General features: G+C 32.7%; 3 protein-coding genes and 1 pseudogene across 5 annotated transcripts; 2 read left to right on the top strand and 2 right to left on the bottom strand.

Annotated features, from left to right (window-relative positions):
• Positions 1 to 4,795: 4,795 nt before the first annotated feature.
• Positions 4,796 to 9,000, top strand: LOC125603602 (gibberellin 2-beta-dioxygenase 3-like). 2 transcript variants are annotated; one of them, XM_048774489.1, is made up of 4 exons: positions 4,796 to 6,114; positions 6,225 to 8,406; positions 8,739 to 8,846; positions 8,959 to 9,000. In XM_048774489.1, the coding sequence occupies exons 1-2, from the start codon at positions 5,714 to 5,716 to the stop codon at positions 6,607 to 6,609; spliced, it is 786 nt and encodes a 261-aa protein (XP_048630446.1). In that variant the 5' UTR covers positions 4,796 to 5,713; the 3' UTR covers positions 6,610 to 8,406; positions 8,739 to 8,846; positions 8,959 to 9,000. The 2 variants fall into 2 exon arrangements, with proteins under 2 accessions (XP_048630446.1, XP_048630445.1); XM_048774488.1 differs by having other exon boundaries at positions 8,712 to 8,846.
• LOC106447490 (katanin p60 ATPase-containing subunit A-like 2) lies at positions 8,197 to 10,869 on the top strand. Of its 2 annotated transcripts, none has more exons than XM_013889423.3 (11): positions 8,197 to 8,406; positions 8,712 to 8,846; positions 8,959 to 8,999; positions 9,096 to 9,161; positions 9,246 to 9,353; positions 9,430 to 9,496; positions 9,577 to 9,661; positions 9,777 to 9,940; positions 10,010 to 10,111; positions 10,200 to 10,422; positions 10,509 to 10,869. In XM_013889423.3, the coding sequence occupies exons 1-11, from the start codon at positions 8,365 to 8,367 to the stop codon at positions 10,640 to 10,642; spliced, it is 1,167 nt and encodes a 388-aa protein (XP_013744877.2). In that variant the 5' UTR covers positions 8,197 to 8,364; the 3' UTR covers positions 10,643 to 10,869. The 2 variants fall into 2 exon arrangements, with proteins under 2 accessions (XP_013744877.2, XP_013744878.2); XM_013889424.3 differs by having other exon boundaries at positions 8,198 to 8,406; positions 8,739 to 8,846.
• Positions 10,870 to 11,312: 443 nt separating this feature from the next.
• On the bottom strand, positions 11,313 to 14,229 carry LOC125603603 (annotated as a pseudogene).
• Positions 14,230 to 14,453: 224 nt separating this feature from the next.
• Positions 14,454 to 15,587, bottom strand: LOC111215995 (LWamide neuropeptides-like). The gene has a single exon (XM_022720266.2). The coding sequence runs from the start codon at positions 15,585 to 15,587 to the stop codon at positions 14,580 to 14,582; it is 1,008 nt and encodes a 335-aa protein (XP_022575987.2). The 3' UTR covers positions 14,454 to 14,579.
• Positions 15,588 to 19,634: the final 4,047 nt, after the last annotated feature.

Raw genomic sequence — 19,634 nt, 5'->3', positions numbered from 1 at the left:
GATAAATTCTAGCGTAAAAACATATATGTATAACAAGAAAATAATGAGGGCTAATATATTATATATATATATATAAATTTAAGTAAATAAATAAATAAATTATGCTTCCCCCATGAATCCAACAGAAATACAGTGTCTCCATATATAACGACAAGCATGCTATTAATAGAAACACGCATACGTACGTAGGCACAAAGAAGTAGGTTGTGCAACACTGCACAGAATCACAGCCACGTGAAGTGTCAATGTTCAGTTTTCGACGACTCATCGTGGTTTAATACACTTCGTTGATCATTTTGTCACACGTGTCATTATGGATCACTGCCAAAATCCAAATTGATTCTTCTAGTAAAGTTACACATAAAAAAATTACATAGACTCGTTGTTCCCAAATTAAAAGAATAATTTACAAAGAAAGTTTGACAAAAAAAATATTTACAAAGGTTAATTTGCTAAAAAAAACTAAAATAAAAATATAAATCAGATAGATAACATTGATTTTGAAATAATTAATAAATTAACATTTAACATGTTTTTTCGATTATGTTCACTCCAGTTGCAAGTGATCGGTTAAAGTGAAAAATAAATGATATGATTGGTTGTAAAACTCTACTACTAATATTACACCACATAATACCATTAACACCATATATTTATTTACCATATAAATATGTATCTGAATTTTTTATACCATATCGTCGAAGTAGTATAGAACTTCAAATCTACTCACAACTTCTAAATACCAAACTTTACTTCAAATCCCAACTCTAAAAATACTAAACCATAGACATCATCCCTCCTGAATACTAAACCCTCAACCCAAATAAAAACATAAACCCTAATATTACGTATTATTAAACTATACTATATAATTATGAATTATATAATAGACTTAGACTTGTAAAGTAAAAATTGATAAATAATGAATATGCCAAACAATTGATGGATAATAGTACCAATCGTATGTATGTAGGTGATTGAATCGGAGTAAAAAGAGTATATGTGGTTGTCAATATAAGTGAAAAGTAAAGATATAAGTGTTATTCCATTTTTTTGCAAATGGTATTAAAATACAAGAACCGTTCCATAAGATTTAGTTTGGTAATTTGACGTGTGCTACCACTGATTAATGAAAGAATACTAATTTACAACTATTATACAAAATAAACCATGATTTTTTTTATTTATTAATGAACACGACGAAAAAGAGAAATGTAGAAATTGAAGGTCAAGACAGATTATTCGTTTTCACAGAAATAGTATAGAAATATAAGAGTTTTCTCTTCTAAAATAGTATAGTAACTTTACATAAATAATTGCACTAAAGAATACATAAGCTATAACTTTTTTTCACCGCATATAGTATAGTCGGCGAGTTCATCTTATGCACATCTTCCTCTTTTCCAGACATGAAATACAAGCATTCACTGGTCTACAATAATTATTCATCACCATACCATAGCAGTGTGGCACAATATAACAATTTAAAATAAATAACAAAGTAAAAACTCAAGATCGATGACATTAAAGGAACTCAAATCAAATAAGAAATTGAGACGTCATATTTTCGTCTTCTCCAGTGTCATCTTTTCTTCCAAACTCAATTCTGCAAACATGGAATTTTTGCTCTTTTTTTGCCGCTTGAGACCTCGTAAATTTTTTTCTTCACAATTTTTTTTGCGTAGATCTGAGAAGAAACCAAATCATTTTTCTCAAATGAACCATTAAAAATTTTCTAAAAATAATGGTGAATAAAAAATAACCACGATTTACTTTTTCGAGAGTAATAGATATAATTATTATTATTAATGTTGTTTTTTTATTTTGCAGGTTTCCCCGGTTGTTACCGAGGGTAATATGATAATATTATATAAAAGAGATGCAGTGTATAGGTGAAATAGAGCATTTGATTAGAGAATAAATCATAATTTGTTTGAAGTTTATACGATGCAATTTCCATATTTACAAACTCTTATCTTCAACTCTAAACAAACTCTTAACATTTAGACCACAAAAAAAAAAAACTCTAAACAAACGACCTAAAACGAAAAAGGACATAGCATGCAACTGGAGATTGAAATCTACAGTACGTAAACACGCACGCGCATGGCAAAACATTGAAGAACCCAAAAGGAGATGTGTGGAGATTGGAGAACCTCATGTTTTGTTGTTTTTATAACAAAGAGAACCACATGTATCAGACGTGCCCAACACCTCCACGTAGCAAATTAGCATTACCTTTTTTTTTTGAAAGAGCGCTGATTTAAGGATTTTAAACAATAAAAGCTTAATATTTTAACAATGCAAAAATTTAACATTTAGAACAAAAAAAAATTTAGCAATGGAAAAAACATGTGTCACCAGAGTTTTGAATTTTAACAGGTTCTCAAAGCTTATGTTTCGAGAACTTTAGCCTCCCTCTTTCCTGCTATTTTATTTTTTTCTATTTCAAAATAGTTGTATTTTTAATTTAAAACGCAAGAATTAAGATATCTATTTTCTAAATTGTAGCACTAAAAATATATACTGAATTTAGTTCAACCAATAATCAACAAAATTTATAAAACATCAATTAGTCACATGAATCAATAAAACTAAAATTGATATAAAAATACCAAAATATCGTGTATTTTAAAACATTAAAATTTCTTTAAAACATCTATTTATTTTGAAACGGATGGAATTTTTAATTATTTTTATTTGGTTAGATATTCTTCCAAGAGATTCCCATTGTATTTTTTTTTAAATAATTGTAATTCTTGAGATACTGGTGATTTAAATTATAAGAAATTTGTAAGTACAAAAACTATATATTATCATCAGAATTAGTTAAAAAACTTTTATGTGTAAGAATACATAAATTTACATAATTAAAGAACATAGGGTATATCTTGAACAGTTGGAGACCTAAGGGAGGCCCAAGACAGTTTTATATGAAAAATAAAAGTTTAGAAGTAACAAAAACTTTCAAAACATCATATCTTAATTTTGTTTTAATGTTTCATTTTCTTCTTAAACCTCGAAAATATAAATATACCCTTCAGATGATATTATATTGTATGTTTCTTAAACCAGACTCTTCCTTTTTTTCTTACTATAGACCACAAGCCAATATTTCAAAATCCTTAACGGCTCTAGTTGCCGACGTCCTTAAAAGTATATAACGATTTTTCAAAAACAAATTAATAAAAAGTTACAGTATTTCAAGGAAATTTATGTTTAGAATTTGGATATATTTTGTCTTCTTTTTTTTCAAATTAATTTTTTTAAGAAACTATAGAAACCACTATTCATCATCAAAAATTAAAGAACAAAAAATAATACAAATTAAAAATGCTTGTTTTTAAGGAGTGGGTACTTTATATGTTTTTTTTTGTTATAACAACTTTTGGCATTTTATATACATATTATCTTCAATAAATTTCATTGTCTATCTAAAACCAAAATATAGCTTTCAAAATATTTGATTATTATATTATTTAACATATAGTTCAACCCCAACCTCAATCTCATATTAAAAATGAAAGACATATAAGACCTTTGGAAACAATCTATACTATTAAAAAAGGAGTACAAAAACAAAATAGTCCTTAGTTTTTCAATTTATTTACAATGGCATACCACTGAAATTATTAATTAACTTACCTTTTATAATTTTTTATCTTTTCCTCTTTAATTAATATATTTCCAAAATCAAATTATAACTAAAAATTTATGGCAACAATAATTAATAAACCTAGGTTTTTGTATTCTTTGTATTTTCCTATTTATTTTATATACGTGTGTTTAGAAATATGTAATTCCATATATAAATTTCATAATTAAATACATACATTATACAGTAACTATTTTACTAATTCCATATATACATAAGATATAGTATATACAACAATTTTAGTATACATTATCATAAAATTTTAATCCTTAAAAATAGTATAAACAACAATTTTATTATATATTATCATAAAATTTTGATCCATAAAAAAAAAGAAAAATACATTTGTGCGGATATATGGGTCATATTCTAAAAATAAAGATCATACAATTGATAGTTTACATGATAAAATAAAATTACTCAATATAAACTATAAAATTATTGTGTTTAGAAATTTCATATTAAACAATTATTTAAACGGGTAAATTTTAAAATATATATTATAACTAATACAAATAAAAATTTATTTATAAAAAAACAAAACAAACATCTAATACAAATAAAAATTTATTTATAAAAAACAAAACAAACATCCGCGTGGACGCACAGATCAAACCTAGTTATGTATATTAAAATAAGAACAATATTTATAAGGTGTAACTGGATTACGATATTTTGAAATTGAATGATGTGGAATAATTCCATTATTAAATCTACAGATGTTTTTACTGTTTACTATGAATATAATGGAATGGTCATTCTGCAAATTTCAAAAAATATTTAGATAAAATAAAAAAAATATTTCATAACAAATTTGTTCATGAATGAATGAAATGAATTCCATTCCATTTCTGATGTATTTCATTCCTATTATTCTATTTAGGAAAAAATGCCAAAACGGAACAAAAAAATAATGTAGTTGTCCATGTGGTATAAAACCATATTTGTCCAATTATTCTCTCTTTTACTCTTTCTATTTCTGAAATTTAATGAAATAAATAGTTTTATGAATCCAAAAAAATATTAAAAATATAAACAATTAATAAAACACCTATATACACAAACACATATTTTTTGGGTTAAAAAACTTGATAAATATACTTTTAAAATTACGTTCCACTAAAAATAGAATTCGTCTTCTACGGAAAATGAGTTATTAGAAAATGAATTCTAAAATAAACAAGTTCATCTACTTTTTTTTAGAATAAACAATCTAAAAATGATTAAAATTCTAAATATGGGGAATGCGAATTCTACTAATTGTAGAGATCGCTGCTTTTCTTTTGAATGCAGTCTCACTTTTATGAAGTATTCTAAAATTTCGAGTATGCGAAATCTAAACTTAACACGAACGTCTACAAAAAGTAGAAACTGTATTCAGAATTTTTGTCATGGTTCTACACAGTTTAGAAGGTGTCTTCTACGGATAAAATATCAATTTTTCCGAAAATTAAGGAAGTTTCAATTAAGAAAATATTCTAATTTCCTAGAACGTGTCCTGTGTGATTTTCTTTGTCAAAATATAAAAAAAACGATTTTGGCTTTTCTTCTTCATCAATTTATGATTTTTTTATAGTTATTTATATTCCATTGAGTTCATATTAGTTTACCAGTTATAGCCATAATCTTTAGTTAATGTTTCTGATCTTGATTTATTTAACTTTTAACTTATTCTCAAAAATACATTCACCTTATAGGTACCATTCACTTTAACCAGAATTTATTCACTTCAACAAACCATTGATTTTTTAATAATGAAACTGGTGGCCATTTTTTTTTGAATGAAGTTTAAAAGATGTACTGATTACATTTTGGAATATAATCGGCACCAAAGAGGAATAAATTTGTATTAATCAAATTGAAAAATAATTAAATAAACAAAACCAGCATTTTAAGAATAAAGTACAGAAAAACCTCGGCGCTACGTATGGCAAGCAACTATAAATAAAGCTAAGCAAACAACCTTTTCACCAAGAAAGGACTCTCTCTCTTTTCATCACTTCAAAATCTTTTATTCTTTAGATAAGTTTTCTTAAAACATACTAAAAACATCAAAACATGGTAGTTTTGTTACAGCCAGTCACATTTAATAGCGACGTCTATGTTAACCCAAAATGCAAACCAAGTCCGGTCCCAGTCCCGGTTATAGACTTAACCGACGCAGATGCCAAAACCCAAATCGTGAAGGCTTGCGAGGAGTTGGGGTTCTTCAAAGTGGTCAACCACGGAGTACGACCCGATCTTTTAACCCAGTTGGAGGAAGAGGCCAACAAGTTCTTTGCTATGCCTCAGTATCTCAAAGAAAAAGCGGGTCCACCCGACCCGTTTGGATACGGTAGTAAACGGATCGGACCCAGTGGTGACATGGGCTGGTTAGAGTATATTCTCCTCAATGCTAATCATCATCTCTCGTCTACCAAAACCACTGCCGTTTTCCAGCAAACCCATGCAACTTTCAGGTAAAACCAAACCCGAGTTGTCATGTTCTTTAACAGGGGAAAAACAGAGCTCCCCTGTTTCTTGACTCTAAATGTCTTCTAACGTTAAAATGTAATCTGAGTTGAAACAGAGAGGCGGTGGAAGAGTACATGGATGAGATGAAGCGAATGGCTTGCAATGTTCTGGAGATGGTAGAAGAAGAGCTAAGTATAGAGCCAAAGGAGAAGCTGAGCAAACTGGTGAAGGTGGAAGAGAGTGATTCTTGTCTGAGGGTGAACCATTACCCGGAGAAGGAAGAGACTCCGGCCAAGGAAGAGATTGGGTTCGGTGAGCACACGGATCCACAGTTAATATCGGTGCTCAGATCAAACGACACTGAAGGTTTACAGATTTGTTTGAAAGATGGGAGTTGGGTCAATTGTTGGAGATACTCTTCAGGTATTCTTTCTGTTGCAATTTTTAGTTTGTTTAGTGCTAAATATTCTCTTTTGATTTATTTTATCATCAAATTATAACTGATAGAATTCAACATATTGAGAGTTTTTTTTTTTAAATCTGAAATTTATATCCAAGTCTATACAAATCTTTCAGCATATAAACTAATATGGATACTTTACTAAGAAAATATCTAAACTAAAATATATGCTAGTATTTCAAAAAGCAAGAAAATCCACCATTTTCGGTTTAGAGTTAAGATTTCCTATTCAAAATCTTGTTAAGAAGACAGTACAATTTTTAAAACCAATTTAAATTGAAAAGTATCATGTGCAAATTTATGATTGGATAATCTGTTTTAGGATTCTCGGTTGACAATTTTTGTATATAAAAAAAATTCTATATATATGTAAACTACATGTTTTGGACTTTAGACTTACATATGATGTATGAAAAACTACATGTATACCTTCTTCACGTGACAAATTATATGAAACGAATCATGAAAGGAAACTAACGTTCCGTTTTTTCCTCAACTTTTGAATAACAACATATTGTTGTTTTAGAAAGAAATCACAAATTTCAATTTTTTGGCGGTTATATAATAACAATTGCAGGTGATGACTAACGGAAGATTCAAGAGTGTAAAACACAGAGTGCTGACGAATACAAAGAGATCAAGATTATCGATGATCTACTTCGCAGGTCCTCCGTTAACTGAGAAGATTGCACCAATGTCATGCCTTGTCCTAAAGCAAGAGGATCGGCTTTATAAGGAGCTCACTTGGTCCCAATACAAGTCACATTGTTACAAAAGTAAGCTTGGTGATTATAGGCTTGGTGTCTTTGAGGAACAACTTCCATTTTATATGTCCAATGTTTGAGTTATTTTTGTGTAAATTTTAGTTTTACTTTATTATAGCTAAATAATATCTTACAGTTTATATGTGTAAACAAGAGAAGCAAAACAATAAAATAAATGAGATTTTCTGATTATTCTATTTTTTTTGTATTTAGTCATTATCTCTTTCTAATTTTGGTTTATTTATAAGATAATAAACAGTGAGTGTTCTTTTTTTTGGACAAAAAACAGTGAGTGTTCATCTCTAACTTTTCTTGTATAGTTTCATATAAACATTCACTGAAAAGAGTGATGATTGTTTTCTTATTTTCTTATATAACATGAAAATTCTGTTTTCTTACCGGATAAACCTATCTTAAAGGGTTTCTTTGTTTCTTCTATTGAGGCCCATCTACATAACATAAGCCTAAGTAGACATCATTTTGCGGGTCAAAAAGCATTTAATCTGGGCTTCAAATCCTAAATCTGAAACAAAGTCCATTATCGAAGCCGAACACTTCTGTTGTTATTATCTGGATTTTATTACGCTGTTGATTTCATCGTATCCGTATTTGTATCGTTGTTTGGTGTGGTACTAATTACTACTACCAAGCACGTCCTAATAAGTGTGCCCTACGTCGGTCAGATTCATGTTTTATTTTTTTTAAAGGACAACTTATATTTTGTGTGGGTGTTAAAAAACCACAGTGAAAAAAAAAGAAAAGAATCTCTAATAATTTGGCAAAATTAATTATTTATTTATTTCATAAATAATAATTACAGATTTATATATGTTGAATATAATATAATTTAAGTAGTGTCCAACTGTGAATCACGTGCTTGCTTGTTTGGTGATGTAATGGGTTTCTTCAACTCTCCACATCGATCGGACAAGAACATAGAGAGAGAGAGAGAGATATTTGCTTCTTGTCCTCTCTTCTCTTCTCTCTTTTAGTTTCTTCTTCTCCTCCTGAGCCTTTGAGATCCATCAACGATGGCGACCGATGAGCCTTCTCTCACTCGCTGGAGCTTCCTGGTAAGCCCCGACGACTCTCTCTCTCTCACCTTAACTCGCATTCCTTACTTTTAGGACAAGGACTTAAATAGTTGTAGTAAATCGAAGTCAAACTCTTCAATGTCGCTTTAGACTTTTAAACAAAAACTGTTTTTTTTTTTTTGAAATCACCGGAGAAACCGAGGAAATTTTTAAAATTTAGATGAAATCTAGTTGGAGTAGTGAGTGAACAAGGATCCCGTTTCGATTTCTCTACTACAGTCAAAGGCGTGAGCTTTGAGGATTAATCGATTTTTTTCAAGCAAAAAAATGTATGTATTTATTAGGAGTTTAAAACGTTTTATGATGCCAAGTTTGGGAGGAAGAAGCTGCCTGAAGAGCCCCAAGAATCAAAGCCAGAAGATGGATCATCCAGCAACAAGGAAGAAGATGCTTCCCAAGTCGCCACCAATCCATCTCAGGTGACCTTTTTTTTTTAGCCTTTTCTTTAAACCTTAGAGAAGTAGTACTCTCTGTTGTGTTCTTTTGTCCTAAGATGACTCAAACGTTTATGGCTTTGTGATGATTTTCCAGGAGGGTAACACTAGGTTGACCAATGGGATACGTGAGAAGCCGTAAGAGATCTTTACTTCCCGTTTTGCTTTTCTAGTTATGGCATTGGGATCTAAGGAATGTGGTTAGCATAAGCACTTTAATGTTTCTTTCTGCAGGAAAAAGTCAATGTTCCCACCTTTTGAATCTGCAGAGACTCGTGCTCTCGCTGAGAGTCTGAGCAGGCAAGCCATCTTGTGCACTTCTTGCGTCTTGTGATGAATTGGTGTGTGTGTGTTTCATGATTTGTTTGAATCCTTGTTTCTCAGGGATATCATCCGTGGTAACCCAAATGTGAAGTGGGAAAGCATCAAGGGTCTAGAGAACGCTAAAAGGTTGCTCAAAGAAGCTGTGGTGATGCCTATCAAATACCCCTCGTATGTCTTTCAGATTTCAGATAACTTTCAGTTTGTGTTTGGTGCTTGAATCTCTCAACTTGTGATTTTTTTGCAGGTACTTTAATGGTTTACTATCTCCATGGAAAGGGATTCTTCTTTTTGGCCCACCTGGTACCGGAAAGGTGTGAAATGATTCTATCTCCAACGTCTTTGTTTGTGTTCACACCTTTGTAATCATTAAAGTACCTCTCCATTTCCACAGACTATGCTTGCAAAGGCTGTTGCTACTGAGTGTAACACAACGTTCTTCAACATCTCAGCTTCATCTGTTGTTAGCAAATGGAGAGGTGGAACTCTTCTTTACACCTTTATTTATTATTCTCAACCATTTAAAAAAAAAATACATTGCACCTCTTTGTTCAGTTTGTAAAGCCTTTTTTTTTTGGATTGTATTTTTTTCAGGTGATTCTGAGAAGTTGATTAGAGTGCTGTTCGATCTAGCTAGGCATCACGCGCCTTCGACTATTTTTCTTGATGAAATAGATGCGATTATAAGTCAGCGTGGTGGTGAAGGACGTAGTGAGCATGAAGCAAGTAGGCGTCTCAAAACTGAGCTTCTCATTCAGGTACAAACTGCTCTAGATAACAAATCATTAGTAACAGATCTGATGGTGTTTTGTGTTCAAAACTTGTAGATGGATGGGTTACAGAAAACGAATGAGCTTGTGTTTGTTTTAGCTGCAACAAACCTCCCATGGGAGCTTGACGCAGCTATGCTCAGGCGTCTAGAGAAGAGAGTATCCTTTTTTCTTATTAAATGAAAAATTGGTTAACATTATATGTTTCTTCCTTTTGTTTTGGACCTTAAGCTAGTGAAATCTTTAGATTCTTGTACCATTACCTGATCCAGAAGCAAGAAGAGGAATGTTTGAGATGCTCTTGCCGTCACAACCGGGTGATGAGCCATTGCCTCATGATGTGCTGGTTGAGAAGTCAGAGGGTTACTCTGGCTCAGACATTAGGATACTTTGTAAGGAAGCTGCGATGCAACCGTTGAGACGTACATTGGCTTCACTGGAAGACACAGAAGAGATTGTGCCTGAAGACGGTAAGATCTCTTGTGAAAAGAATCAATCATTAGCATTAGTTTTTAGAAGAAAACATTTGACATTTTTAGTTTTTTTGGTGTTGCAGAGTTGCCAAAAGTTGGACCTATACTACCAGAAGACATTGACCGAGCTTTGAGCAACACTCGACCATCGGCTCATCTGCATGCACATCTGTATGACAAGTTCAACGATGATTACGGTAGCCAAATCATCAAGTAAAGTCGATGGAACATATATAATATGCCATCTAGAACATCATTATTTATAATGGAAGCATAAGATTTGGTTCTCTCAGTGACTTTTATTGGTTATTATATTTAAGAAGATAAAAAAAAACTTCTAGTTGCTTTGTTGTACTCTGTTTCAGGGATAGAACAATCCCCTATTATTTCCATATTTTTGTGGCAATTTATTTTTAATAAATAAAAACTTAAATGTTTCAGCTTCTTGGTCTGTGTCAATGATGATCTTCTTGCTGGTCTGTCTTGATTGAAATGTCTATGGTGTGCAGTACCCAAAAAAAACAGCACCACGTCTTGGTGAGCGTTTTGGTAGATGTCACTAGAAACAACTGTTTTCATTCGGTTATCTCCTGACCAGATTTTCCTTTCTTTGATCGTTTTCTTGTCCTCTTCTTTGAACCGCTTTCACCGTTCTTTTCCTACAAAGAAAACGAATTATTAACCATCGGAACAGCTTAGTGTAAAAGCTGCTAAATCTATTATCTAACCTCTTGTCCACCAGCTTTATGTTCAGCTTTGGATATAGATTGAGGCCTCTTGGTATCGTTCGCCTTCTTTTTCTTCATGCATGACAGTGGGTTTGGACCCTGAAGAGTTTCGAGACAACAATGTGAGTTCACTCTTAAGAGACTTAACCCACAACACAGTGAAAGACATTTAATTTTTACTAATCAATAATATTTGTTAAAGTGAGTGTGTTTAATTGTTACATTTGCTCTATTTCGTTTGAATTGAGGCTTATCCTTCACACCGAGTCCATTTCTTGTACTGACCACTCGAGGCGTTTCCCATTGTTCGTCTTCAACTGTTCCTTCTCCTCTATTAGAAGCTAAGATTCTTGCAGTCTGTTTCTCCAATATCCTTTTCTCCGCATCAGTCATAGTTAACCGCTTTCTCTCAGAGTCTTTGGCTGTCTCTCGTTGGAAATCAGAAGGTTGGTCGATCTGCAGACTGTTATTTAGACCATACAAAAGTGGAACTATAGACACCTGAAAGAAAATTTACAAAAAAAACGGATTATATTAATAAAAAAACTCCTCATCTACTCCCTGAAACAAAACAAGAGACTCAGCTCATCAGACGAACCTGCTGAAGCTTTTTCCGAAACTCGAAGTCCTGAGTTTACTCCAAGTACCTCTGACAAACACTCGTCTGCTGGTTTTGCCTCCTCGTGCTCACATCTAATAGTTCAAACTAAAGCAAATCAATTTCATATACACAATTAAACAATATCCAGGAGCACATCAAAGGAAAAAGAAACTAACTTTCAATACATAAAAGCTCACATTATCAGTTACACAAATCAACTTCACAGAACCCATTACATTAGTAAGCTCATCACATCAAATTATAGCAAATCAATTTTCCTATAAACTATGCAAAATCCATGCTTGGAACCTAAAATAAAAATTGTTCCTCACTTTCTATACATTAGTTCAGACAAGACCAACGAGTTCATTACATAACCATTCTTGAGACCTCTCTTAGGACACTATAAAAAAAACAACACTGTAAGAACACTGAGAAAAAGGGAAACTAACTTACGTTGCTGTGCTAAGCATCTGCGCAGCCTCGAGAGACTCCGAGTAATCTTTACCAAGTTTCTGCAACTCCGCAAGCACACACCTGGTGGTGAAGAGCTTGACTGGACCTCCGAGGAGCTCGGAGACAACAGTGTCGGCGGGAGTGATCTCTTTAGAAACTAGGTGGTGGACGAAAGTGCCGTCGCAAAGGACTTTGAAGGGTTGTCGGAAACCGAAACAGACCGTGAAGAATCTCGCTGTTCTCCTGTTCTTCTTCTGCCTCTTCACTCTCATCTTCTCTCTCCACAGAAGCGATATCCAGAGGCGAAGATTTTCATACGGGGTAGTGGTGAATGGTTTGGAAGAATTGGTGGCTGAGGCGAGATTTTCATACGGGGTTCACACTGGGACTAGTTACGGTGGGAAACTGGTTTTGTTTTTCTATAAAAATCGTGGAACAATTATTCGTTGTGCGCAGATTTCGCTAGAAAGGAGGCACCAGGGAAGAAGAAGTGAGATTTGGGGTAAAATTGATGGGTACGATGATGTTTTGGTTGGTGGTGGTTTTTACGTTACGGAAACTCTAAATGTTATTGTTTGATGCATGAACTCCATCTCGGAAACTCTACTAGAGCTGATCTCGCTAACTATTATAGTATCCACGTTAGAACGCGGCTGTTATGAAATAACTTATAGGCTACGAATGGCAAGCAGATCAGAAAAACGCAGATCAAATATACAATGCAGATCAAGCAGAACAAATGCAGATCAAGCAGATCAAATGCAGATCAAACTCGTTTAACTAATTTATCGAATTAGCTTATTTAACGGAATGCTAAACAAAAAATTTATTAAATTAAATATTTAAAATTACAAATTATTATATAAAAACTAATTATTATTTTTATTAAATAACAATAAAATTAAAACATTAAAAAGTACAATTACAACAAACAAATCAACATGGAGCATTTTTATTTGCCCATAATGTATTTGCAATCATTTCTCTAACGTTTGCCATGAAATTTCCTTGTGCTGTTTCCGCTTCTTCCATATCATTTTGTTCAGCCGTAGATGTAGCATTCGGAATCTCTGTATGTTCATTGTATCAGCAAAATCTTCATCAGAAAAATTTGAAATTCTAATAAAATTATGTAATCCCATTGTTGCTGTGACCACTCTTTTCTGAACATGCATATCATATCTCAGAAATTCACAAAGAATCCTCCATTTCTTCTTCCAAACTCCAAATGTCCTCTCAATAACAGAACGCAAAGATGCATGATATCGATTAAATAACTCTTGTTTGTTTCTCGGAGGAGGACCACTTTCGAACTGTGACATATGATACCTCACAACCCCATTTCGTGAAGACCTATAGGGAGCCAAAAAGCCTTGTTTGTTTGGATAGCCAGAGTCAACGAGATAGTACTTATCGACTGGAGGTAAAGGAAAACTAGAATCATTGTCTTGCGCCATTGTGAGAACTGCTGTATCATGACATGAACCTGGTGCTCCATTCCAAACATATGTGAATAACATATTCAAATCACATATCGCCATTATGTTAAACGATGTAATATTGTGTCGATTCCAATACATTCCTTGAACTTCAGGCTTTAACACAAACATGAACTCCATCCATAGCTCCAACAAAACCACTAAAATAAGGCCAATATCTCTCATCCATTAGTAGTCGTTCTGGAACCCGTCTTAGTTCTTGTGTTGTTGGAGTCTTGATATAGTCACAAGCAAGCAATTCAGTCGCTCGAAGCACTTCAAAAAATTTTCGCTTCACTGTCTCTTGCGTTCGTCCAAATCGTAATCCAACATTTCTTTGAACTTCGTTATGCCCACATATCGTTAGAAACATGGCCACACTCTCTTCAATGCTTACATTTAATGTTGATTGTAAGCCATAAGCCGTTTGCAATTTCTCACACAATGTGCAAAACGTGCCAAGAGACATTCGTAATAGCTGAAGACAAGCAACATTATCTTCTTGTAATCGATCCCAAATATTTCTCCATCCCAAACCACCATCAGTTTGAGCTGGTCTTCTTTCAAAATATCGATTGTAATAACTTAATGATGGTTGAATGATTAACTCTTCAAACTGCTCATTTTCCAAATTCCACAACTCAATTCGCTCTTCATAATTTAGATTTTGAACACCATGTGCTCGTAACTGACATATACGAAATGCCTGCAATTTTAAAAATATGAGGTAAGATTTCAATAAGAGTTTTAAAAACTCATTAAATATTAAATAAACTTTTAAGCACAAAAAATAACTAAAATCAAATTGAGAAGTTCTTTATAATACTTAATAGATATGACGAAAACATAAAATGAAACATAACATAATTATTAATAGCAAACAATACGAAACTAATCTTCATCTTCAGATTCACTTTGATGACTTTCATTTAAATTTGGTCCTTGTTTCTTTCCCCAGATATTGAATAATCCTCCTCTTCTGCGGGATCTTGGAATTTGCGCTTCTGAAGAATAATTTGTGAAACCGAATTCTGGTGATACTCTCATATGAAGGTTAGCTGATATGCGACCTTCTGCTTCCAGAGAATCTCTTTGTTGATTATTCATATTTGTTTCAGCTTCTGGTCCCACTGAAAATCCACGTTGAATATTTGGAGGTGTACCCCATTGTGGAATATTTGATGATGAACCCCATTGTTGAACATTTGATGATGAACCCCATTGCTGAGCATTTGGAGGTGTACCCCACTGTGGAACATTTGGTGATGAGCCCCATTGCTGAGCATTTGGAGGTGTACCCCATGGAACATTTGATGATGAACCCCATTGTGGACCATTTGAGGATGAACCCCATTGCGGAGCATTTGGAGGTGTACCCCATTGTGGAACATTTGATGATGAACCCCATTGCGGAGCATTTGGAGGTGTACCCCATTGTGGAACATTTGATGATGAACCCCATTGCTGAACATTTGGAGGTGTACCCCATTGCTGAGAAACGTTGCCCAATGGTCCACCTGAAGTTCGACCCCATGAATTGTTTCCACCGGAAGATGGACTACCAGAAAAACTACCACTTAAATTTGGGTTTCCAGAATTCTGACCCGAGGCTAACCGCTTTCCAACAAACTCGCTGTCTCGTGTATATCCAGTTAGAGCTTGCAAAAACTGTAGCTTATCTTCACTACTGTTGTCAGCTCTATCAATGAAATATTTTCGCCAAAATCTGTCATCTTTGAATGCTTGAATGCATGCCCAATAAAATTCAGTATTCTTTGGAACTTCCATCGATTCAAATATCTTGATAGCCCTTTCGCATTCATTGTCATTATCTTGATCGAAAAAATCTGGACGCAGTTGTTGTAAACTTTGGCGTTGAAATTCTCTAAAACCATCCATCGTATCTGTTAGAGTTGTCTGAAAAGATTGTTTTTTCCGACTTCCTCGTGAACTGGTCCTTGCAGGGGCTCGTGAACTTCCACCAACTCTAGTTGCACCACTTTCACGTCTTGTTCTTCCTTACTTCACGATCTTTCCACCACGAATCAGATGCAGAAATTACAGACGTAACCGGATCAACCGAGATACCCGTAGAGTTTTGCATAAGCCCCGTATACTTCTTGTACTTTCTTTTCATTTGATCAAGTTTTTCTCTGAAGAACTTATAGTTTATATCAAGATTAAATTCGTGGTTGAACTTGTCAACTATAAACTCTTTACCAAGTGGTGACGGGTCTTTTAGACGATAATAATTCATAGCAAGTGCTTGGTCGTATAACTCAAGAAATATTCGTTCTCGTCTATGATCCCATTTCAAATATTCTTCACTCTAAAATTTTTAAAAATAAAAATATATTATTCACTAATTTCTAACAAAACTACTAATTTTAAATTTTAAATATAATAGTAAATATTTTACCCGTGTTGATGTTTCCGTATGAAGTGTACTGGAGTTCACGTTTTGTCCACGGTTAGACGCCATATCTACACATTTGAAAATGATATTAGTTTTCTTACATAATCAAATTTTTATTCTAAACTGTTATGTTATTTATATGAATAATTAAAAAATTAACTTTAATGAGCTCTATTAGATAAGATATAAAAATATTCAACTAGTAAAAATACATTTGAATTAAATACAAGACATAAATCATTTTTCTGTTATAATATATTTGTAGAAACTAAGTAAGTCTAACATAATATTATCCAGCATAAATTTCAAGTTTTGTATACATATTAACGTTTTTATAATTCACTAAAGAAAACAAATTATGTACCATAATTTTTCAATTATTATAATAAATATAGATATAGAAGACAACTTGAAAAAATAAAACAACTGGTAATATAATTAGTTTACTTGTATTTTCTGATAACAAATTTTAAACATAAAGTAGATGGAACTATATATAGAAATAAATCATATCAACTGTGTATCGAGTCCGTCAATAACTACAAATAATTAAATTATAGTTTAGCAAGTTATTGTTTTTTTTGCCAAAATTACATTTGTGTTCTTCTAATTTCATGTAGTGAAGGTCAACGTGTTTTCCTTTTATAGAGACATATGTATTAAATGAACAAACTGAATAACGTAAAAATATATTTGGTAACATAAATTAAAAAACAATCACGCCTACTATACGCTTTTACAACAATGAATTTACACAGAATTAATAATATCTTAAACTATAATCAGTGGTTGCAGAAGAAACGCATGCTAACTACTGAAAAAAAAATTAATTAAACACAAGATTAAAACGCATGCATGTGTTATAGTACATTTAAAATGAAAAAAAAATTTATTATTTCATAGTTTCAAAATATTAATTAATTATATCAATAATTATTTTAATATATAAATATATTAAACGAGAATACATGAAATATCAATAACATTAATAAATTCATTAAACTAATAAATATTTAATATAAGTAGATGATTAAAATGCATGCAAATTGTATCATATATTTTTTAAAGAATTAGTTAATTCATTTCTAAGTATTATTGAGTATACATTTTGACTTATTTTTAACAAATTATAATTATCAAAATAAAATTGTAGCTTAATTTTTGATTGTTTTTATGGATATAAGTGTATGAGACAATATGAAATATGAATTTTAACTTATTTTTAAACAAATTTAAATTTTCATAACTCATTAAAGAAACAAAATGAAAATATACCTTGATTTCTTAATTGTTTTAGTGGATATAAATGGATGAGACAACCTGAAAAATAGGAAAAACTAGTTAAACACAATACAAAAATTTATCAAAAATTTTCATATAAAACGAAAAATTAAAAAAAAAAAACTTACTTGTAGAGAGGATTGTTTGATTTGTGAAAGAATGAAATGAGATAGTTGTAGAATTTATAGACAAAACAAGGAAATAAAAAAAATAAAAAAAGAAAGTAACAATCACATGCATTGGCCCACTGCACTCCCCCAACGTCTTTTTCTTATTTTGTGCAGGACAGCCTTTTTATCACATATCTTCTTCTGCATGCAGTGGTATGTATTTTTTATTATTATAATTTGTTCTGCAATTTTTTTTTTGATTGGGCTTCAGTTGCAGAGCAATCTGCATGCGATTTTCTCCTGCATTTATCCTGTGTTTCTCCTGCCACTCATTCAAAGCCATAATTTTATAGTATCACGAAATTTAAATAAGGGCAAAATTTGTATACCCGCAGAAAGGAGATAACACTGATATATAATAAATATATGATAGAAAGAGTTTATTATAAAGGGAGAAGAGAAGTGTGTGGGACGAGTTACAAATGATCGAAATCGATCGTTTATATAGAAGTAAAAAAGTAGAAGTTACTGTGTAAATAGTGACAGTGGGACCCACAATGATAATAAAATCAAAAACTTCTGCGCCTCCCTTCCTGTTTATACTACGGTGCTTTCCCAACACTCCCTCTTGGAGACCGGTGTCGCTATTATCTCTTGTTTAGTGTCTTGGTTGCCTCGTTAAAAACCTTTCCAGGAAAACCCAATGGAAAAAACCATAGTAAGGTAAAAAGAGTACAACTACGTAAGCTCCCCCTCGAAGGAGCAGTCATAGATCCTTCTGATGACGCATTCCAATATTATGGACATGTTTTCTGAATAGCGAAGTCGGAAGTGATTTTGTGAAAAGGTCGGCTGCATTGTCGCATGATCGGACATATCTTACTTCAATCTCTTTCTTTTTCACGAGCTCTTGAGTGTATGAGAAGAACTTCGTATGAATATGCTTCGTTCTATCGCTTTTGATATATCCGTCATTTGTTTGAGCAACACATGCCGCATTATCTTCGTGTAGGATAGTTGGCTCTGTATTTCCGTCAATCCCACTGCTTGAACAGATGTGTCGGTTTATTGATCTTAGCCAAACGCATTCTCTACTTGCTTCATGGAGTGCGATGATTTCAGCATGATTTAAAGAAGTAGCCACGAGCGTTTGTTTCTGAGAACGCCAAGATATAGCAGTGCCTCCAATCGTGAAAACATATCCCGTTTGCGATCGGGCTTTGTGTGGATCTGAAAGATATCCTGCATCTGCAAAACCAATCATTTGACCTTTTGAATCTTTAGAGTAAAATAAACCCAAATCAATGGTCCCTTGGAGGTAACGAAAAACATGTTTAATCCCATTCCAATGTCTCCGAGTTGGAGATGAGCTGAATCTTGCCAAAAGATTTACAGCAAATGATATATCAGGCCGTGTACAATTTGCAAGGTACATCAGCGCTCCAATTGCACTTAGATATGGTACTTCCGGACCAAGTATCTCTTCTTTCTCCTCAGGTGGTCGAAATGGATCACTTTCAATATTAAGTGACCTAACGACCATCGGGGTGCTAAGAGGAGTTGATTTATCCATGTTAAATCGTTTCAACACTCTTTTAGTGTATGTGGATTGATGCACAAATATATCATTTTGTGAATGCTCTATTTGTAGGCCAAGACAATATTGTGTTTGTCCAAGATCTTTCATCTCAAATTCTCCTTTGAGATAGTCTGATGCCTTTTGTATTTCCTTCTGAGTTCCGATAATGTTAAGATCATCAACATATACCGCAATTATTACAAATCCGGACATTGTTTTCTTGATGAAAACACATGGACATATAGGATCATTCACATATCCTTCTTTTGTTAAATGCTCACTGAGACGATTATACCACATACGTCCAGATTGCTTTAGCCCATATAATGATCTTTGCAATTTTATTAGGTTTGGAATTTAATGCTTCTGGTATTTTAAAACCATCAGGAACTTTCATGTAGATATCAGTATCTAATGATCCATATAGATAAGCTGTAACAACATCCATGAAACGCATCTCTAGATTTTTATCAGCGGCTAGACTCATTAGGAATCTAAAAGTGATTGCATCCATAACTGGAGAATATGTTTCTTCATAATCGATTCCAGGTCTTTGAGAA

Source organism: Brassica napus, unplaced genomic scaffold (genome assembly GCF_020379485.1).
Source record: "Brassica napus cultivar Da-Ae unplaced genomic scaffold, Da-Ae ScsIHWf_35;HRSCAF=64, whole genome shotgun sequence".
NCBI classification, from domain to species: Eukaryota; Viridiplantae; Streptophyta; class Magnoliopsida; order Brassicales; family Brassicaceae; genus Brassica; species Brassica napus.
The sequence above is the reverse complement of the archived record's forward strand: the minus strand, read 5'-3'. Positions and strand labels throughout refer to the sequence as shown.